The following is a 16,285-nucleotide window of genomic DNA, read 5'->3' on the forward strand; positions in this document are numbered from 1 at the left end:
TCAAGTCAGGATCGTTTTTCACACTTATGACTGTTGCAGCATCCCCATGGTCACGCGATTGAAATTCAGGCGCTCGGCCACTGACTCATATTTAGGACAGTTGCAACGTCTTGGGGTGGGGGGGTCATGTGATCCCCTTTTGTGATCTTCAGTGGGGAAGCGAGATTTCACTTAGCCAGCCTGTTACTAACAACTTCGGAGATTCGTTTAACAACTATGGCAAGAAAAGTTGTAAAATGAGGCAAAATCCATTGAACTGTCTCGCTTAGCAACAGACATTGTGGCTTCCATTGTGGTCGTAAGTCAAGACACCTGTATGGTGACAAAGGAGCTGGGCTGCCTGCTACCCCCCTCCTTGCCTGGATCAAGGGATGCCTCACCTCGCTTAGCGACAGACATTTTGGCCTCAATTGCAGTCATAAGTCAAGGACTAGGACCTATATGCTGGCAAAGGAGTAGGACTGCTTTCTAGCTTGCTCCTTGCCAGGCCATCTCACTTAGTGACGGTCATTGTGGTCTCCGTTGCGGTCTTAAATCAAGGACTACCTTTATTCTGGCAAAGGAGTCGGGTTGCTTTCTAGCTCCCTCCTTGCGTGGATCAAAGAACGCCCCATCTCACTTAGCGACAGACATTTTGGGGACATTTTGACTAGGTGGCTCATTGGTTAAGACACTGCGCTTGTTGATCAGAAAGATCGGCTGTTCAGGCGGTTGGAATCCCTAGCACAGGTCTCCTGCCTGAGCAGGGGGCTGGACTAGATGACCTCGAAGGTCCCTTCCAACTCTGTTACTGTTCCAGTGGTGGGTTGCAGGCGGTACGCCCCAGTACGGGCGTACCAGAGCCTGCCCGGAGCACCCCGCCATACTTAGCGACAGACATTGTGGCCTCCCTTGTGGTCGTAAGTGAAGGACCACCTGTATGCTGGATCAAGGGGCGCCCCTCGCTGTCGCTGCCACCTCCGCCAGATGTTTGGGGGGGGAAGCCTCACAAGCAACCCCCCCATCCTACCGCCACCCCCACCACCCAAGCGCCCTCCCTCTCCCGAATTTGAGAGAAGAGACCCCCCCTTCTCCACCTCCCCCGCCCTCTTGAGGGACCCGGACTCGCGCAAGCAAAGCCCGGCGCGGAGGGGTGTGCCGGCGCAGCGCCGCTTCAGGGGGCTCCGGCCGCGCGAGGTGTCTTGCCAGGTGGGCGCGCCTTCCGGACCCCCCAACGGGGTTGGGGAAGCAACGGAGGGGAGAAGGGGCCCGCGCGTGCGCGTGTGTGGGCGTCCTTCGGCCCAGCGCGACCCCCCCTTCTTCTGTCTTCTTCCCCCCCCCGGGCCGCGAATGGTCGCTTCCAGCCGGGGTGGCCATGTTCCCGCTTATAGTCGCGAGCGAGCCCAAGCGAAAGCCGAGGGGGGGGGAGGAAGGGGAGGAGGAGGAGGAGGGAGCCAGAAGGAGTGGCCGCGCCGGGCGGAGGCGAAAGGCGGCGGAAGGCGAGGCAGCGGGAGAGGAGACGCCGGACGGAGCCTCCTGTGCGCCCGCAGCAGACCCCAACGCGAAGCATGGCCGTGGCGGTGGGCAGACCCGCGGTGAGTCCGGCGGACTGGGAAGCGGGGCGGCGGCGGGGGGGAAACAAGCGAGGGGGGGGGCTCCAGCGCTGGAAGCTGAGCCGGCCGGGCCGAAACACGTGTCCGCTGGGGGTGCCGTCTGCTGGCGCTGACGGCGGGAGGGCGCGAAAAGCTTCGCCCGGGAGGGAGGGAGGGCGTCCTCCGGGGTGGGGGACGAAGCCCCGGGAGCGAAGGAGCTTTCCCTTCCCGCCTCTCGCGTCTCCCTCTTCAAGGGACCCGGGAGACGCGGGGCATTGGGGCTGTTGAGCCCTGGGCCTCTTCAGACGTTACGGGACACGTGGGTTGGAGCTGTATGGGGAGGTGGGGCGGGGGAGGACTAAACTGGACGGTGCTAATTGTATTTTGTTTTTATTTTGAAAGCCTGGCGGGTTTAAAAGAGCCAAAGAAAGCTTTGCATTTGGGAGGTATTCCAGGGTTGGTTTATTTGGGGGAGTGGGTGAGGGATGCAGTGGCGGGGAACAAGGATGTTGGGGCGGAGGGGGGGGAAGCAGCGCGTTTGTCGGGGTTTTAGATACGTGTTTGTGTTACAGTGGCAATCCTAATGATACTAATAAAAGTCTCCATCACACACACACACACACAAACACACACTCTCTCTCTCTCACACACAGAGAGAATCCTGCAATGGGCTGGGTATATCCCTCCGATAAGATTGGGATTTAACAGCTTTTTTTCCCTACGTGTGAACGCGTCTTTGGGCTTTTGCAATGGACTGAGCATTCCTCTGGTACAAGTCTGTGAATTAATAGCTTCTTTCCCCACGTGTGAATGCATCTTTGCAGCTGCCAACTTGGGCTCTTGCACTGTTGAAAACCCAGGAAAGCATCTGCCGACTACTTTTCCCCAACCTGCTGCCTTAAAGGTCCGTGGGAAGAGAGCTTTTCAAAATGTATTTATTTATGAAATTTATTTATCGCCCGTCTGGTATCCCAACGACTTTTCCCAGTGGTTTTTCCACCAGCCGTCATCTGCAACCTTTTCCCGCCAACCTCCTCCTTTTCCTCTCCCCCCCCCCCAGCCCTTCTCCCTATTCCCTTCTTTTTCTCATAGCTCTTCTTTTGGGGGAAAATTAAGAACAAGCACAGTTCTAAATTCCCAAAGATGAATTAAGTGATCTGTCAAGCCAGAAATCCCTAGCCTAATTCTTTCCTCCGCTTTCCTGCCAGAGGGGATGGGGGTGGGGGGGCATTTGGCAGTTCAGTCTCTCCCATCCTTTATGTCTCCCATCTGTCCTACAGGAACGGAACAATACGGATGAAAGTTTTTCTAAGTCTAAAAAAATGTGGGCTGCTCTGATAAACTCATAATCATCATTGAACAGGGCAGATGGATTTCTTTCGCGGATTCTGACCTCGTCGGCAAAACTTATAGGCTTTTATCTCAACCCTATATTTCTGGACTGATTTCATCTTCTTGGTATTTATACAAGGAAGTGGAAAACTCTGGGGAGTCAAGCGTAGTTGATACTACAAGGGCAAAAATCTGGTGTAAGAACAGATGAGAAACAGACGGTGAATCTGTGGTTTCCAAAGCATTACTTTATAGAGAAATTGTAAAACCTTTCTTCCAAACAACACCTCTCCCTCCCCGAAAGTTGCTGGGAGAATGTATACAGAAATGAATATATTGTGATTTGATGGCCTCTTATCGTATTTTGAATAAAGGCAAAATGTAACACTGTAGCGTTGGAGGTCTGTGTTTCAAGACCGAATTCTTAGAAGGGTTTCAAACGCCCTCAGTTCTAAAAGCAGTGATGTAAAGTCAGTATTACAGATCCACAAGATTAATTTAATCTCTTTTTTTTATCGCCGCCCCTCCCAAATTTCATGCAACAGTTAGCCAAAGAGTTCTGGTGTACTCTGGGACTGGAGGAGATCTGTATTTTTTTGGGGGGGGGGGAAGGGGACTGTAAAATCAGCCTTAGAGGAAGGACTGTGAAACACCCCCCCCCTCCCATTGGAGTTAGCATTTCAGTTGTGTGTTGTTCTCTGTGTGTGGCACTCAGAAAAAACAAAGACCAGTTAATGACTCAGTTCATTTAGCTTATTTCTATATTTTTCAGAAAAATTTCCTAGGTGATGAAAAAGTTCATGTTTGGATTCAACAGTTGGGGTAAATATGCGCGCACACATCAAATCGAAATGTTAGCGCATGTTCCTATTTATTCGTCATAGCAAAACCAGATCTTGTGAAGGCTATGGACACGCCAAAGAACAAGGTGGCATTATAGATGTTATTGGTGAAATTGTTAAAGAGAGATTAAAAGTGAGCCATTTTTGTCTAGTGAATAAGGCACCAGGCTAAAAAGCAGGAAATCCTGAGTTCAAGTCCCACCTTAGCTATGAAAGCCAACTGAATGACTTTGGGCCAATCAACAGGATACTGAGAGTTCTAGTTCCGCCTTATGCGTGAAAGCCAGCTGAATGACTTTGGGCCAATCAACAGGATACTGAGAGTTCTAGTCCCGCCTTGGGCGTGAAAGCCAGCTGAATGACTTTGGGCCAATCAACAGGATACTGAGAGTTCTAGTCCCGCCTTATGCGTGAAAGCCAGCTGAATGACTTTGGGCCAATCAACAGGATACTGAGAGTTCTAGTCCCGCCTTGGGCGTGAAAGCCAGCTGAATGACTTTGGGCCAATCAACAGGATAGTGAGAGTTTCACGTTTTAGACGTGAAAGCCAGTTGGGTGAATTTGAACCAATCCCTCTCTCAGTCTAACCCACCTCATACGGTTGTTGCTGAGGAGAAATAGGAAGAAGAAAATGTGTTGGTTATGTCCACTGCTTTGTGTTATTTGTAAAAATAAAAGTGGGATACAAATAAACTTTTTAAAAGATTTGAGGGTGCTTGTGTGTTTCCCAAGGCAACTCCACGGCTTTCCCTCTTGGTCTCTCCTTTTTTTAATGCCTTTTGAAATTTACTGATACTAAACTAGTAACAATTTACTATCAGTAAATTACTAATTATTATTTGATACCATTAATTATTTAATAATACTAAGTACCCTGTTTCCCTGAAAATAAGACCTCCCCAGATAATAAGCCCAATCAAGGTTTTGGGGTGCATGCATGCGCTAAAATAAGCCCTCCCCGAAAATATTGCAACACAGCAGCAGCCATTAAGTGATTACGCTTGCCGCCTCCTGCACCTCAAAAATAATTAAGACCTCCGCGAAAATAAGGCCACACGCTTATTTGGGGGTCAAAAGAAAATAAGACCCTGTCTTATTTTTGGGGAAAGACAGTATAAATTAGTAACTTTTGAGAAAATGTAGGCTTGATCTTGTGACACTACCAGTGAGACTACTATGAAGATTCTTACTAAAAAGGAGAGAAAAATAAACTTCTTGTTAAGTCTGTAATGCATAGAGATGTTGGTGAAAGTAAATTCTAAACATATGAAGGTAATCTTACTACATCCTCGGGAGGAAGGAGAAGGAAAAAAAAAAGATTTTGATTGACTTTTCCTGCTTACTTTAAAAAAAAAAGTGCATGCCTGTAGAACAGATGTTATACATGAGCAAATGACTTTACTGTGGCTCCTTTCAGATTGTGGAAAAATAAAACTCTGTTCAAGATGAAAAACTGGCCTTATCTGGTTTCTTTGGCCATTTATAATGCAGTGCTTGGGACGTGGTGGCTCAGTGGCTAAGATGCTGAGCTTGTTGATCAGAAAGGTTGGCAGTTTGGCGGTTCGAATCCTTAGTGCCGCGTAACAGAGTGAGTTCCCGTTACTTGTCCCAGCTTCTGCCAATCTAGCAGTTCAAAAGTATGTAAAAAATGCAAGTAGAAAAATAGGGACCACCTTTGGTGGGAAGGTAACAGTATTCCATGCGCCTTCGGCATTGAGTCATGCTGGCCACATGACCACGGAGACGTCTTCGGACAGTGCTGGCTCTTCAGCTTAGAAACGGAGATGAGCACCGCCCTCCCCCAGAGTCGGGAACAACTAGCACATATGTGCGAGGGGAACCTTTACCTTAATGCAGTGTTTAGCTGTAATAGACTCACACGTGATCTATTTCCCTTTTAGCCAACATTGTGGATTTGACGGTAGGAAGGGGAATTGTTCAGCCTGAATCAGTTCTCAAACTCCAAAGTTGGTACTATAAAACGAGCTCTGAGTTTTGTTCATCTTTTATAAGAAGAGAGGGAGAAAAATACAAGTAGTCCTCGACTTACAATAGTTCATTTAGTGACTGTTTGAATTGCACTAAAAAAGTTGACTCACGACCGTTTTTCACACAGTTGCAGGGTCCCAAGATCACGTGCTCCTTTTTATGACCTTCTGACAATCAAAGTCTGTGAGGAAGCCAGATTGATTTAATAACCGTGCTACTAACTGAACAACTGCAGTGATTTACTTAACAACCGTGGCAAGAAAAGTCGTAAATTGGGGCAATATTTGCTTAACAAATGTCTTGCTTATCCGCTTAAATTTTCTGCTCAATTGTGGCCATAAGTCGAGGACTACCTTTATAGCCATTACACTTAACAAATTCATATTTCCCCAACTCTTCTTTTTTTAAAATATATTTCTCAAAATGAATAATAACAATGCTGTCACTAGAATTCGTATACCAGCGCAGATTTACGGCTTGGAATAATCTGCTTTGAGAAATCCTGGAAAGGCTACATAAAAAGGAAACTAGAGCCCAGTAGGTGGTTGGGATAGTTTATAAAAAGAGCAGAAATATTCTCTAGGTCAGAGTGGGCAAATTTCTGGCAACAGTCAGCCCCATTGTTTACACTACATTTTTTGCATAGCTGAGGGTCACAGTGGGCCCTTTTAAAAAAAAAAATTGTGAGCCGAGAGAAGAAAAACTTAAACCAGATGTGGCTGTAAAAAGTAATTTTAAGATGTGTTTGCATTAGCGTGTTATGTGAATGCAGACACTGTCGCTAAAATTCACCCTGAGTCCTTTAGTATCTAGGAATCCTAGTTAATGGTTTAGCACAGTGATGGCTAACCTTTTTGTCATTGCGTGCCGAAAGAGTGCGTGCACATGTGACAGCGTGCCCACACCCATGTGCAATGTGCACATGACCCCTTCACCTGCTGTGCATGCATGTTCAAACCCCCCTGAATCCCGTTATGGGCCTAGCAGGCCTCCCTGAAGCTGCCCGGGATGAAAAATGGGCCATGAGGGGGGCTTGCACCCCCCTGTGCTCCACCGTGCATGCATACACGACTCCCACGCATGCCCATGTGTCTCCCACATGCGCCCTGCCCCCATGCATGCACGGCAGAGACCTAAAAATCAACTGGCTGGTGGGAAGCGCACATTGCATGCACAGGGGTCATGAGCTGAGCTGGAGTGACAGCTCGCGTGCCACAGGTTCGCCATCATGGGTTTAGCATCACGTGTTAACTTAGGAAGACACAAGCTAGAGTAGCAAGTACAGGTAAGCCTTCAACTTGCATCAGTTCATTTAATGACCATTCAAAGTTACGATGACACCGAAAAATGAGTTATGACCGCTTTTCACACTGACGACCATTGCAGCAGCCCCCCCCCCAACGGTCACATGAGCAAAATTCAGAGGCTTGGCAACTGACTCACGTTTATGACGGTGGCAGGGTCCTTGAGTTCTGTGATCATCTGGCAAGGAAAGTCCATGGGGAATTCAGATTGACATAAAAACGTTACTGATTTAACAACTGCAGTGATTCACTTAACAACCGTGGCAAGGAGGTGGTAAAATGGGGCAAAACTCGCTGAACAAATATTTCACTGAACAACAGAAATGTTGGGCTCAGTTGTGGTCGTAAGTTGAGGACTGCCTGTGTATCATCAAAGAAGTACAGTATCATTTATTATTTACTCATTGTTGGAAATCACTGCCCATCTGGAATTCAGGACCACCTAGGGTTTCCTGCCTAGGCAGGGGGTTGGACTAGAAGACCTCCAAGGTCCCTTCCAACTCTGCTATTGTATTGTATATAAAGCATGCTGTGTTTTTAAAACTCTTTTGTCTTTCAGTGTTCCTTGTTGTCTTTTCCTTCTTTCCTTGCTTGCTTGCTTGCTTCCTTCCTATCTTCTTATCATTCCCTTTCTAACCTCCCTCCCTCCTTCCTTTCTTAACCTTTCCCTCTCCCTCTCTCTTCTTCTTATCTCTCTTCCTATCCATTCTTCCTTCCTTTTTTCCTATCATCCTTATCCTTCCCTTTCTAACCTCCCTCCCTCCTTCCTTTCCTAACCTTTCTCCTTCCCTCTCTCTCTCTCTCCTTATCCCTCTTTCCTATCCTTCTTTCCTTCTTATCCTTTCCTTTCTAACCTTCCTTCGTCCTTCCTTTCCTACCCTTTCTCCCTTCCTCACTCTCTTCTTCTTATCTCTCTCTTCCTAACCTCCCTCCCTCCCTTCTTATCCTTCTCTTCCTAATCTCCCTCCTTCTCTCCCTTTCCTAACCTTTCTCTCTCTTTCTCCTTATCTCTCTCTTCCTAACCTTCCCTCCCTCCCTCCCTCGTGTGTGATATATTTTATAGATACTTGTATGACATTTAAGTGCAAGGATGGTTGATTCCACCTTCTTGCTCTATCTTTGGGGAAAACCCCTGTGATGCTTGTTGACCAAGTTAATTGGCTTAATCATTAAACCCCTGCTGTTACCTGTAGAAAGGTTCCCCCCCCCCAAAACTACATAACAGTTTGTGAGTAGGAAGCAGGACACAAATTGAGGTGCGATCTGTTCAGTTGGATTTCAACCACGATAACTGTGTTGAGTCATAATCTTTATCAGGCAATATGATGTTACATTAAGAGCACCCCTCAAAAGTAGCCCCATGTGCTGCTGTATAACAATGTTTCCTTTAGTTACTTTTATAAAGTAACTTTACCCTAACGTGTTACATTTTTTTCTTCAGTGGATGCAGAATTGTTACTTTGGAGCTTCAGTTTGCAACAATGACCTTGCGGTGAATTTTATTTTTAATCCTTAAGTTTCCGATACTTTTAAACCAAGATCCACTTTAACCACTTCCTGTAGAATTGTCATTCTTTTTTCTTCTGTTGGTCTTGGTCTCCCACCACTGGGTTTTTTTTTTTTGTGTGTGTGTGTTTCAATTCCTATACCTCCGTTGCTGGTTTTCATCAAACAAACATTTAAAAACGTAAAAGCCAAAGCAAAAATTTAAAAATACGCCTTGGATATACAGGTGGTTGTTGTTAGTTGTGAAGTCATGTCCGACCCATCACGGCCCCCTGGACAATGTTCCTCCAGGCCTTCCTGTCCTCTATCATCCTCTGGAGTCCATTTAACCCAGGGGTGTCCAAACTTGGGAACTTTAAGACTTGTGGACTTCAACTCCCAGAATTCCCCAGCCAGCATGGGTGGCTGGGGAATTCTGGGAGTTGAAGTCCACAAGTCTTAAAGTTCCCAAGTTTGGACACCCCTGATTTAAGCTCACGCCGACTGCTTCGGTGACTCCATCCAGCCACCTCCTTCTCTGTTGTCCCCTTCTTCTTTTGCCCTCCGTCGTTCCCAGCGTGAGGCTCTTCTCCAGGGAGTCCTTCCTTCTCATTAGGTGGCCCAAGTCTTTGAGTTGAGGATATTGAGGATATATAGGTAGTCCTCAACTTAACAGTTCATTTAGTTACTGTTCAAAGTTACAGTGGCCGTGAAAAATAAAACTTATGACCAATTTTCCAACTTATGACCATTGCAGCATCCCCATGATAGCAATAGCACTTGGACTTATATGCTGCTTCACAGTTCTCTCCAGCCCTCTCTCTAAGCGGTTTACAGAGTCAGCATATTTCCCTCAACAATCTGCCTGCTCATTTTACCCACCTTGGAAGGATGGAAAGCTGAGTCAACCTCAGCGAACATGTGGTTTACATTCAGGTGATTGACACCTCATTCATAATTATGATCGTTGCAATGTCCTAAGGTCATGTGATCACCCTTTGCCACCTTCTGGCAAGCAAAGTCAATGGGGAGGCCAGACTCGCTTAACAATCGTGTTACTAACTTAACAACTGCATCGGGTTCACTTAACCAACGTGGCAGGAAAAGCGGGTCAAAACCCTGCCAGTGGAAACCGAGCTTGCTATTTCCAGGGTGGCCCCATGGGCCAGATCTAAGCACCCCGCGGGCTGGATCTGCCCTCATGGGCCTTGAGTTTGACCACCCCTGCTGTGGAGGAGCACAGGATAGAAATCTAGCTGTTGGAAGAGATGTCCTTCTGGGTTCGGCTCCAAGTGGGGGAAAAGACCCTGGAAACACGGAGGATGCTTGGAAAGATGGTTTAATGGTGGACAGGATCACAGGGCTTGAGCTCCTGAACAGAAAAGGGGGATCACATGCTTCCAGATGTTGGGGGAAGAAGAAAAGAGGCAGAGATGCTGAAAGTCCCTGGTGTTATGCCCTCTCTGGCCTTTGATTTTGATCTTGTATTCTGATTGGTTGTCGGACTCCCATGGGGGCCATGCAGGGGCAACTCTCTAGGCTGTGCTTTGACTCCAAGTTTGGTTGAGCTTTGCTTCTTCCCAGGTGCCCTGTGATGAGATGGGTAAAGAACTAATACTATCATGCCTTAATCCCATCACCCTGGAGCTGAAGGGGGAATCTTTGTTATGTAGAATAGACTGGCTCAGGCCTTTTAATGGCCCATTGACAAAGGTGGGGGCTATTAAGAGTGAGTCTGTTTCCTGCCTGAAAACACGTTTCTCCATTTCTGATCCAGGGAAATATAATACTCTGCCTTTTCAATATTTCCCAGGATATTTCATTTTTCTAGGAGAAGGGTGGGTTTTAACTTCCTACATAACAAACAACTGGGAACTAACAGTGTTGGAGACTTGATTTCTACCCTGAGATTCCTTTGATTGGAGTGGACAGGTCTCCTGCCTTTGATTCTGCTTTGAAAGCATGCTTAGGCATTCTACGTGCAAACTCCGGAAATAAATGATGCAAACCAGCTTCTTGAGAAGAAAGGACTTTGCAGAAGTCATTAGCCTGTGGTCCAAGTAGATAAGAACAACTTTTCTGCTGGAATCCCTTACCTCCTTTTGCCAGTAGCGCTCCAAAGATTCTACTAGAGGGCATAATGGATTTCAGCTTAGTGTATTGTATGAATCCAGATATAACAGTTTTGCATAGTTTACAGATATGTAACGTTGCGTGAACCCAACAAGTTATGACTTATTTAACCAATCATGATTTATAATAATCCTTTCATTGGGACACAGTGTAAACGCAATGAGTAATGTACCAGTATGTGCTTTTGGTACTTAAACTTGTTCTCCCCGGCTGCCATGGGTAACTGTACAGTAGTCCTTGCTTAGTGACCACAATTGGGATTGACAACTCTGTTGCTAAGTGCCATGGTCACTAAGTGGAAAAAAATCACACACTGGAGAAAGACTGTCCCTTCCTATTCAGTTGTTAATTGAGTCATCGTGGTTGTTAAGTGAAACATCGTGTAATTGTGACCTGCAATTCGACTTCTGCATTCTCTACTAACTCTTGGGAAGCAGGTAAAAGAGTCAGGTAATTAACAGATTAACAGAGTTGGAAGTGACCTTGGAGGTCATCTAGTCCAACCCTACCCCCCAAGCAGGAGACCCTACACCATTTCTAACAAATGGCAGTCCAATCTCTTCTTGAAAGCCTCCAGTGATTACAGGATGCTGTGATGATTGGAAATGTGAGATTTGTTCACAAAGCTGGTTTGTTATACTGTTCTAACTTTGAATGGTCACTAAACCAGGCAGTCAGCAAGCGACCCAGGTTAATCCTCAATTTAAGACTGTAATTAAACATCTGTCCTTGGTGTTTGCGCTGTATTAGCCTTCACTACCTTTTTAAAAAAATAATTTTATTGTAATCCAAACATCATCTTCCATTAAACAGTGTGTCATCTGGGTACATATATTTTGTGCAAATATTTAATACAATAACCATTACAAATCACAACCATGTTTATTATTTTATCTGTTCTTAACTTAATACTAATATATACCATACCTAATACTATAACAATCCTCTTATTTAACTTTGTCAAAACATTTTCTCTATTCCGCTCTTCTGCTTTCCCCCCCCCCACTTTTCCTATATATTCTCTAACCATTGATGAAATAATTCCCATATATTGTAATAATCAGATTGTTCCTTCTCTTTCATTTCAAGTGTTAACCTATTCATTTCTGCACATACTAACATTTTCCTAGTCCCATTATCATCCATAGGGGTATCTTCATTTTTCCAATGTTGTGCAAATACCATCCTAGCTGCAGTTATTACATGAATTATCGAATATACATTTTCTTTACGTTTCTGGTGAAATCACCAACAAAAATAATTCAGGTATCGGATTGCTATGCTGTTGTATCATCTCCTCCAACCATGTACATATTTTTATCCAATTTTTTTTTGGTTTTTACGCATGTCCACCATAGATGATAATACGACCCCGGTGTCTGGTGACATTTCCAACATTTTGCTGATTTAAGCCTTCACTACCTTGTTGCATTAGCATGAGCTGAGATCACTGTTGCCAGGATTCCTAGCCGGTGTGACTAACTGCTAATAGCCATATTATCTGGGAATTCCAGAGCAATAGGAAGAGAAAGATATTGACAGAATGCCCGCAAATTCTCGGGGCAGCAAATTCTGGAATGGTGCATTGTATTAAAAATAACTCTCTTGTTCTTTTGGAGAGTTCTCTTGCCAGTTGGCTTCGTTGGCAGAGCTTACGTTCTCAAATCACGAAAGAAGCCAGTGCGACCCTATCTCAGCTAATCTTTTCCATGTCGTGCCCAGTCGGATAAAGAGTTCAGCCGGGTTGCCATTTCTATTATTTTGCTTTCTTTCAATACCGTTTATGCTTTCGTTGGACAAACACAGACACTTGATAATTTGGGTTGCTTTTTCCTGAACTTTTTCCAAGTGATAAAGTTAGGTAAACAGAACGATATCCAAAAATAGTTGGAAGCCTAGGTTTTGCTTCATAGCATTGTGATGTTAAGCAGTCCTATTTTCCATCTTTAAAAAAAGGGGTAAAGGTCTCCCTGTCCTCAAGGGTCCAGAAATGGTAACTTTTCTCAGGAGTCCAAAAAAGTAATGTTCTCTCTTGGCCTGACTGGATTGAAACTGGAGTCAGAAGGGGGGAGCTCAGAGGCGTGGCTTCAGCTTCAACCCAGTCTCGAGGCCAATTGGCTGTGATAATACCATCTCTGGACAATCCTGCAAACAACTCTTAAAATAACAGTTTAGGTAAGACCAACTGTCATTTTCACAACAAATGAGACATTCAGAGGGTTTGGGAGGGCAGCAGAGTGCAAACGCTTTTTTAAAAATTTACCTCTTCAAAATCCTGGTGCATCTTATACTCCGGTTTGTCTTATACCCCGAAAAAGAATGTGTGTTTGTTTGTTTGTTTGTTTGACTTTTTTCTGTCTTTATTACATCATAAGGAACTCAGGGCAACAAATATACACAATACTTTTCCTTTCTTGTATTTTCCCCTTGAGAGGTGACTTGGGCTGAGAGAGTAACTGGCCCAAAGTCACCCAGCCTGTTCTCAAGCGTAAAGCGGGACTAGAACTCACAGTCTCCTGGTTTCTACGCTAGCACCTTAAGCATTATGCCAAACTGGGTCTCTTCAGCTTAACTTCTTGTTGGGCACAAAGTTACTTCAAATCTGCAACATTTTACTTGGCAACATTTCTCATCGGCAATATTTTTAGTTGGCAACACTTTTAGTTGGCATATTTTGGTGCAAAAATGCTCTGGAACACTGGAAATTAGAGCACCTAAAATGAAGATGTCCTTAAAATAAATAGTAACTGCACCACCTAGAATTCCTGTTGTTATCATGGCAAACTTGGCTCGTGGCCATAACAGAGCCTTCTGATTAGGGTTGCAAAACATGACAGATGTTGAGCAGTTCTTATGACTGCATGACTGTAACTTTGTTGCTTGTATCCTTATGATTTATATTGATATTGATATTGTTTCCTGATTGCTTATTTGTACCCTATGACTATCATTAAGTGTTGTACCTTATGATTCATGATGAATGCATCTTGTCTTTTTATGTATATTGAGAGCATATGCACCAAAGAAAAATTCCTTGTGTGTCCAATCACACTTGGCCAATAACGAATTCTATTCTATTCTTATTCTTATTCTTATTCTACTATTCTATTCTATTCTATTCTATTCTACTATTCTATTCTATTCTACTGTGTGAACCCAGGATCCAATGAAATGCAGTGATGTTTGTGTGATCCAGTATCCAATGTAATAATAATGAAAAAGCTAGTAAGGACAGTTTTTTTCTCGAACGCCGTCACTCTGCTAAACAAATAATTCCCTTCACACTGTCAAACTATTTACTAAGTCTGCGTTACTATTACTTTTAGTTTTCTCATCGTTCCTATCACCCATCTCCTCCCACTTATGACTGCAGGACTGTACCTTTGTTGCTTGTATCCTTACGATTTATATTGATTGTTTCCTAATATGATTTGATTGCTTATTTGCACCCTATGACTATCATTAAGTGCTGTACCTTATGATTCTTGACGAATGTATCTTGTCTTTTTATGTACACTGAGAGTTTTTGCACCAAAGACAAATTCCTTGTGTGTCCAATCACACTTGGCCAATAAAGAATTCTATTCTATTCTATTCTATTCTATTCTATTCTATTCTATTCTATTCTATTCTATTCTTCTACTCCAGAAAATTATAAACGCATGCATCGGAGTTCATTCATCTGGTTTCAAGGTGAACATTTAATCACAGCTTTACAGTTCTTGTAAACTGTTACTGCTACAAGAATCTGCTCCTGTGTGCTAGAGGCACTCAGGCTGGGTGCAGAGCGAGAGACATACGATTCCTACTTTGGAATATCTGTTCCTTCGACCTTTGGTCGGTATGCCATGAGTAAAAGCAATAGAAGTAAGCGCTGCATATCTACTTAAGTATATCTCTCAACCAAATAGAATATTATAATCAAGTTTTGTCATCCCCCCCCCCCCCGCCTTTCATGCTCTCTATAGGTAGCCCTCAACTTACAATAGCTCGTTTAGTGACTGTTCAAGTTACAACGGCACTGAAGGAAGCGGCTTATGGCTATTTTTCACACGATGATTGCAGCATCTCCATGGTCACATGATGCTTTGGCAACTGACATGTTTTTGAGGGTTACAGTGTCCCAGGAACATGTGATTCTCTTTTGCAAATCTTCTGACAAAATCAATGGGGAAGCCAGATTCACTTAAGAACTGTGTTATTAACAGCTGCAGTGATTCACTTTACAATGTGGCAAAAAAGGTCATAAAACGGGGCACTTAATTGTCTTAAATCTTAGCAACAGAAATGTTGGGCTTAGGTGCGTATGTAAGTTGAGAAGTACCTGTAGTGTATTACTACCGTGTTTCCCCCGAAAATAAGACAGGGTCTTGTCTTCTTTTGCCCCACGAAATATGGCCCTGGGCTTATTATGGGGGAGGGCTTATTATTTTCTGGGGCAGGTGAGAAGTGAGGCGCGCCTTTTACCTTTCCAGCTCCGTTGCGTTCCTCGCCATTGTGCTCAGGGAAGCGGCTGGTAAAAAAAAAGCCCTTCTCGCGAGTTCAATCAAACTTCTTGAAATCGCGAGAAGGGGTTTATTTTACTAGGGGCTTCCCTGAACACAATGGCGAGGAACGTGGCGTTAGTTCCCGGCTTTAGCTGAGAGCTGTTTTAACCATTTTTCAAACAATATGAATCCATGAAACATTCTGTGTTGCATGGATCTTGAGCACATTAGCGAGTCTGTGTTTTTTATAATATCTCTGCGCAGGAGTTATTAGCTAAGTACAATTTGGGAATGTTGTGCCCCGTTTTCCCCAAAATAAGACCTCCCTGGATAATAAGCCCAATCGGGCTTTTGACCACATACGCTAAAATAAGCCCTCCCCAAAAATATTACAACACAGCCGCAGCCATGAGGTGACCACGCTCGCTGCCTCCTGCACCTCAAAAATAATAAGACCCCCCTGAAAATAAAGCCAAGTGCTTATTTCGGGGGGGTGTGTGTCAAAAGAAAATAAGACCGTGTCTTATTTTGGGGGAAACACAGTAGTATTATACAACTTGCTTATGGTTGCAAACAGACCCTTGCTTCATAGCCATTTTCATCCCTACGGAGTGGACTCCTTGCTGCAGCCCCTTTTTAAAATAAAATGGTGTGCGTCTTGATTTTTAGCAGAGCCTGTGACTTTCCAGTGCTTTTTCAGTTGCTTAACTCCAGAGAAGCTGTGTGTGTGTGAGAGAGAGTGTGTCAAGGGAGCGTGGGAAGTTCTTAAACATCTTCCTTAGCAGAAGCAGACGAGGTTGCCAGATTAGGAGTTCTATCAGTCCCCTTAAACGCCGACAGTGACTCCGTCATGTTGCAGTGTGCTGGGGAAACCCGTTTGGATTTTAACAATAACTAATTGAATCATTTTCATCTGTAAAGCAAGAGGGAGGGAGGGAGGGAGAGAGAGGGAGGAGAGAGAGGGGGGAAATAATTGTATAAAAGGGGAGATTCTGCTTTGCCTCCCTTGCTGGCATTTATTCTTCGATCTTTAGAAATGGCTCCAGGGCGCCTACAAAAGAATTCTTTTTGTAAGGAGCACAAATCCCATTGTCTGTGGGATGCTGGGAACATGGGAGCCCACTTCTTCTTGTATGTGGACA

The 16,285-nt window shown here is 44.6% G+C and overlaps 1 protein-coding gene across 5 annotated transcripts in view; it reads left to right on the forward strand.

The window, feature by feature from the left end:
• The first annotated feature begins 1,379 nt into the window (after positions 1-1,379).
• Positions 1,380-16,285, forward strand: part of SEPTIN11 (septin 11) — a 125,733-nt gene continuing 110,827 nt past the window's right edge. For 2 of the 5 annotated variants that reach the window (XR_014175989.1, XM_081960420.1), the window contains exon 1: positions 1,380-1,574. Coding sequence is in view for 3 of the 5 variants with exons in the window: in XM_081960420.1 (XP_081816546.1) it covers positions 1,548-1,574 (27 nt within the window). In the remaining 2 variants the exon portion in view is untranslated. The remainder of the gene's footprint in view (positions 1,575-16,285) is intronic. The other 3 variants (XM_081960422.1, XM_081960421.1, XR_014175990.1) reach the window with 3 other exon arrangements.

The sequence above is a fragment of the Natrix helvetica genome (genome assembly GCF_964273705.1).
Source record: "Natrix helvetica genome assembly, chromosome: 7".
Lineage (NCBI taxonomy): Eukaryota > Metazoa > Chordata > Lepidosauria > Squamata > Natricidae > Natrix > Natrix helvetica.